General features: G+C 37.4%; 1 protein-coding gene across 1 annotated transcript; it reads right to left on the reverse strand.

Moving 5' to 3' along the window:
* Window positions 1-240: 240 nt before the first annotated feature.
* On the reverse strand, window positions 241-3662 carry LOC109045457. Its single transcript, XM_019063366.2, has 5 exons — window positions 3020-3662; window positions 1748-1812; window positions 1478-1623; window positions 1305-1397; window positions 241-1140 (listed from the first exon to the last, which is right to left on the reverse strand). Exons 1-5 carry the CDS (start codon window positions 3248-3250, stop codon window positions 1031-1033), a joined length of 645 nt encoding a protein of 214 aa, XP_018918911.1. The 5' UTR covers window positions 3251-3662; the 3' UTR covers window positions 241-1030.
* Window positions 3663-6589: the final 2927 nt, after the last annotated feature.

Below are 6589 nucleotides of genomic sequence, written 5' to 3' on the forward strand. Positions count from 1 at the left end.
TTTACTTTAATGTTTTAAGTAAATGCTGTATATCAAAGTAAAAATTATAATGTTGATTCAGATGACACCTGAAGGTGAATGTTGATTTTTATATCTCAAAATTGATTTATTTATTTTTTGTTCATTCTGTAAATCCATTACATTAATACACAGTGAATTAATAACATTAACACAACTTCTACTATGACCTGAGGAGGATTTATGGGGGTATCATCCCTGTACCCAATTTATAAACCGGTGATGATAGAACATCCCTATTCTTCTATATCTTATATTCTCTCCTTTTCCTGATATTGTGTAAACTCTAATATGTGTGATCAAAAATGCACAACTGGTACCATGGTTAATTATAGAAAGCCAAGAGGATAAAAAAAAAAAAAAAAAAATTTCAGAATGCATTAACTTTAATAACAAAGAATTCTCAATATATAACAATAGGAAGCTAAATGATGTTAACAGAATATATTAGTGTTCAGCAAGAATAAACAAATGAAGTGAATCACCTTTATTTGCACACTTTATTCCAAAGCAACATATATATTATTTTAATCTGACACATACAAATAAATTTGCACAAATCCCTGATGACTAGTCCTTCTCAGATGTAGGACTGACCATAACTAATATGACATTTTTTAAATCTATCAATGATGTAATTAGTTCTTTTATTTAGTAGTTGTTCTTTTAGTTAATATTAACATTAGTATTAGTAATGTGTGGATAGTAACTTGTGGTCGGTCAATATTATATAATATACATATACATACTATATAGTATTACATAGTGCATAGGGTATATACTATATCTATCTATTATGCTATAGGATATAGATATAATATATACCCTACCAGATATTTAGTAGATTAGTTTTTAGTTTTAGTACTTGATGGTACTAAAAAACTAGTCTCTGCATAAAATAAACTTCTACAACATTTGTCCATTCTTTAATAATAAAATCAGCTTAAATATTATATTAAACAAAGCATCCTTCATTTTATTTCTTTTGTGAACTTTCCTAGTACACTTTAAATTACAAAAACATCAAAGTTTGTGCTAATAAAACAGTAATAGCTGGAGATATAGTCATTAGTGAACAGTGTACCATCCATGGAAAGGCACTAGACGTGGTGTTTGTGTACTCTGAAAAAGTAAGAAGTACAGAAAAATATCAAATGAGAATATAGGTTATGGCATTGAGTTCTCACTACACACTACATGATATATTCTTAATAGTGTATTTTATGTATTTAAAATTATTAAATTAAATAATCTTTAACCATGAAACAGTATTTGTTGAAAAATACCATTGGTACTCGATGTGGTACTCGATTTCATGGTGGTAGATTCAAAAGTTGCATTTGTGGCAGGCGGTGGTGTACTAGAAGCAACTACTTCCCCTGTAAAATAAAATGTGTAGCACACATGAAACTTCACTTTCATTCTTTTCTAATTTGTGAACTGTACTTCACACACTCACCTGCTTTGATAGTATCAAGTATGATGTCCAAAGGTATGGTACCATTCACAGCAGTTCCATTAAGAATTTTCTCTACCTCAAATGGGCTTGGGACTATAGAAGAATTCTCAAAGATAAGAGTCATATCAACTTTAATGGAGCCCCTCCTGGAAACAAAACAAACAAAAAATAATAATAACCCCCAGTGTCCTATAAAAATGTGATCCAATTATTAAAAATACCCTGGATATCTTTATGAAAAATTTGAAAGATCACAGTTAGCAAGCTTACACGAAAGAGTTGACTCTGCATCGCCTGTATCCTCTGAGATTGCTTGCCCTGTAAATTCTGTTTATCTGCAAGTGATGAAAAAAAAAACTTTTTACTATAACTAGAGTACAGCATGAAATTTATCCTAATATAATAATAATAATAATAATAATAATAATAATAATAATATAATGCACTCCCCTCATGTGAACAAAAATGCTATTTCTATTGGCATTTGCAGACATTATGAACTAACAGGAATCATGTCTCTTTTATTTTTATTTGATGAGTCCCAATCCATTGACAGTTGTTTTTGGAGTTCTACCATACACTGTTTACATTAGTCTCATTGCTCACGTGGTTGCTTTTATTACTCTATTAGCTAGAAGGAACATTCTCCTTAAATGGAGGTGTGACACTTCCCCTACTCACAATAGATGGATACAAGGTATATATTTTTTGCATTAAATTGGAGAAATTACGGTTTATGCTTTAAGATTCCCTTAAGACCTTCAGTAGCACCTGGGATCTTTTCTTGAATTTCATTAAAGCCCCAACATTGCTGGTTTCATTGCTTTGTCCCTCTGATACAGACTCGAAAAATGTCTCTGTTAGAACATCAAAGAATGTTAATTATGAGAAAATATTATACATCTGTGTGTGTTTTTTTTTGTCCCCCGGGTAGGGATGTTTAAGGTTTGAGGTTTTACATGGTAGGGACATTTTGTTGTTTGTTGATCATTTTGATGTAAGTGAAATTCATACCGTCCTGACAAAATGCCAATAAAAATATTTGCCAAAAAAAAAACCTTTCCTAAAGCTTTCACTGTTTAAAATTTCACTGTATCTGCACCCCACTTTTTTATGTAGTATACTGTAATAGACATTGACTTGCAAAATAATTCCTGATTCCCAATAGGAGGGGTAATAGTGTTTTGAATTGATATCACTAGTGTTCTCTAGGTAGTGGAGTAGTCTCTGTGTTTGTCAGGTTTGTGTGTCATCTGAGGCCAGAATTTGATTCTGACAAAAGAGAGTTTTGCTTAAAATATTTGATCTTAAATATTTGGATTCAGAAGTTTGAGGTTTGTACAAGTTGATGTGTAGTTTTGAGATTCTGTAGTTTTGACATTCTGTTTCTAGGTGTAAGAAAATGAATTACTTCATGAATTGTGTGTTAGTAGTCAAGAAAAACTGTAAGTAATCATGAATGTTAAAAAGCTTTCTGTGTACCAGATAATTAAAAGTACATTTTATTTATGATTTTAAATTTATGAAACAAGTTAGACTTACCACAGTTACCACATGGGAGGCCAATGCAATGAATTCAAGGGATGAGTGGTTGTTATAACTTTCACTGAAAGTTTCATTTAGACTGTATCTTAAGTGTATGCTTCCCTCGTCAAGGGTAGGAGGATCAGTATTTGTGCCCTCTGTTGTTGGTGCTACAGTGGTGAACACATATGAGGTATGAGCCTCTGTTACTGGCTTTACTGACGTTAGTGTTGTTGTTGTTGTCGACATTGTTGTATATACAGTTGTAGAATTGAATACAGTAGATGAACCCTTAGCTAGAGTAGTTTTGGTTGATTCTGGTTTATTTCTAACAGTTGCTGCTGCTGTTGTCCTTGATGCAATTGCTGGCAATGCTGATGTCAATGGAACAAAGGTTGAAGCTTTTGGTGCAGTAGCAGACTTTACTAAGCTTGTTGTTGATGTTGTAATTGTATCTACTGCCACAGAATGTATCACAGTAGATGAAACCTGAGCTATTGTAGTCTTGGTTGATTCTGGTTCATTGCTAATGGTTGCTGCTGTGGTCGTGCCCGATGCAGTTGCTGGCAATGCTGATGTCACTGGTAAAAATGTAGAAGCTTTGGGTGTAGTAGCCGACTCTACTAAGCCTGTTGTTGTTGTCACTGTATTTTCTGTTGTAGTTATCCTGATTGTTTTCTGTTCATTGCTAACAGTTGCTGATGTGGCTGTGCTGCTCAATGCAGTTACTGGCAATGCTGATGTCACCGTTACCAATGGTAGAAGCTTTGGGTGTAGTAGCAGACTCTACTAGGCCTGTTGTTGTTGTCACTGTATTTTCTGTTGTAGTTATCCTGATTGTTTTCTGTTCATTGCTAACAGTTGCTGATGTGGTTTTGTCCAGTGCAGTTGCATGCAAAGCTGATGTTACTGGTGCAAATGTAGAAGTTCTTGCTGTAGTAGCAGACACTATTCGGCCTGTTGTTGTTGTCACTGTATTTCCAGTTGTATCTATCCTGATTGTTTCCGGTTCTTTGCTAACAGTTGCTGATGTGGTTGTGCCCAATGCAGTTGCTGGCAATGCTGATGTCACCGGTGCAAATGTAGAAGCTTTGGGTGTAGTAGCAGACTCTACCAAGCCTGTTGTTGTTGTCACTGTATTTTCTGTTGTAGTTATACTGATTGTTTCCGGTACATTGCTAATAGTTGCTGATGTGGTTGTGCCCAATGCAGTTGCATGTAAAGCAGATGTCACTGGTACAAACGTAGAAGCTTTAGTTGTAGTAGCAGACTCTACTAGGCCTGTTGTCATTGTCAATGTATCTTCTGTTGTAGTTATTCTGATTGTTTCTGGCTCATTGCTAACAGTTGCTGATGTGGTTGTGCCCAATGCAGTTCCTGGCAATGCTGATGTCACTTGTAGAAATGTAGAAGCTTTGGGTGTAGTAGCCGACTCTACTAGGCCTGTTGTTGTTGTCACTGTATTTCCTGTTGTAGCTATCCTGATTGTTTCCGGTTCATTGCTAACAGTTGCTGATGTGGTTGTGCCAAATGCAGTTGCTGGCAATGCTGATGTCACCGGTGCAAATGTAGAAGCTTTGGGTGCAGTAGCCGACTCTACTAGGCCTGTTGTTGTTGTCACTGTATTTCCTGTTGTAGCTATTCTGATTGTTTCCGGTTCATTGCTAACAGTTGCTGATGTGGTTGTGCCCAATGCAGTTGCCGGCAAAGCTGATGTTACTGGTGCAAATGTAGAAGTTTTTGCTGTAGAAGCAGACACTATTCGGCCTGTTGATGTTGTCACTGTATTTTCTGTTGTAGTTATGCTGATTGTTTCCGGTACATTGCTAACAGTTGCTGATGTGGTTGTGCCCAATGCAGTTGCATGTAAAGCAGACGTCACAGGTACAAATGTAGAAGCTTTAGGTGTAGAAGCAGACTCTACTAGGCCTGTTGTCATTGTCACTGTATCTTCTGTTGTAGTTATCCTTATTGTTTCTGGCTCATTGCTAACAGTTGCTGATGTGGTTGTGCTCAATGCAGTTGCTGGCAAAGCTGATGTCACTGGTAAAAATGTAGAAGCTTTGGGTGTGTAGTAGCCGACTCTACTAGGCCTGTTGTTGTTGTGTTTGTGGCACTGTATTTTCTGTTGCAGTTATCCTGATTGTTTCCTGTTCATTGCTAAGAGTTGCGGATGTGGATGTGCCCAATGCAGTTGCTGGCAAAACTGATGTTACCGGTGCAAATGTAGAAGTTTTTGCTGTAGGAGCAGACACTACTTCGGCCTGTTGTTGTTGTTGTCACTGAATCTTCTGTTGTACTTATCCTGATTGTTTCCGATTCATTGCTAACAGTTGCTGATGTGGTTGTGCCCAATGCAGTTGCTGGCAATGCTGATGTTACTTGTAGAAATGTAGAAGCTTTGGGTGTAGTAGCCGAATCTACTAGGTCTGTTGTTGTTGTCACTGTATTTCCTGTTGTAGCTATCCTGATTGTTTCCGGTTCATTGCTAACAGTTGCTGATGTGGTTGTGCCCAATGCAGTTGCTGGCAAAGCTGATGTTACTGGTGCTTGCAAACTGTAGAAGCTTTGGGTCTAGTAGCAGACTCTACTAGACCTGTTGTTGTTGTCACTGAATCATCTGTTGTAGTTATCCTGATTGTTTCCTGTTCATTGCTAAGAGTTGCTGATGTGGATGGGCCCAATGCAGTTGCTGGCAAAGCTGATGTTACTGGTGCAAATGTAGAAGTTTTTGCTGTAGTAGCCGACTCTACTAGGCCTGTTGTTGTTGTCTCTGTATTTTCTGTTGTAGTTATACTGATTGTTTCCGGTACATTACTAACAGTTGCTGATGTGGTTGTGCCCAATGCAGTTGCTGGCAATGCTGATGTCACCGGTACCAAGGTAGAAGCTTTGGGTGTAGTAGCCGACTCTACTAGGCCTGTTGTTGTTGTCTCTGTATTTTCTGTTGTAGTTATACTGATTGTTTCCGGTACATTGCTAACAGTTGCTGATGTGGTTGTGCCCAATGCAGTTGCCGGCAAAGCTGATGTTACTGGTGCAAATGTAGAATTTTTTGCTGTAGAAGCAGACACTTTTTGGCCTGTTGATGTTGTCACTGTATTTTCTGTTGTAGTTATGCTGACTGTTTCCGGTACATTGCTAACAGTTGCTGATGTGGTTGTGCTCAATGCAGTTGCTGGCAAAGCTGATGTCACTGGTAAAAAAGTAGAAGCTTTGGGTGTAGTAGCAGACTCTACTAGGCCTGATGTTGTTGTCTCTGTATTTTCTGTTGCAGTTATCCTGATTGTTTCCTGTTCATTGCTAACAGTTGCTGATGTGGTTGTGCCCAATGCAGTTGCTGGCAAAGCTGATATCACTGGTAAAAATGTAGAAGCTTTGGGTGTAGTAGCAGACTCTACTAGGCCTGTTGTCGTTGTCACTGTATCTTCTGTTGTAGTTATCCTGATTGTTTCCAGCTCATTGCTAACAGTTGCTGATGTGGTTGTGCCAAATGCAGTTGCTGGCAAAGCTGATGTCACTGGTACCAATGTAGAAGCTTTGGGTGTAGTAGCAGACTCTATTAGGCCTGTTGTTGTTGTCACTGTA

The sequence above is a fragment of the Cyprinus carpio genome, chromosome B1 (genome assembly GCF_018340385.1).
Source record: "Cyprinus carpio isolate SPL01 chromosome B1, ASM1834038v1, whole genome shotgun sequence".
Classification (NCBI taxonomy): Eukaryota; Metazoa; Chordata; class Actinopteri; order Cypriniformes; family Cyprinidae; genus Cyprinus; species Cyprinus carpio.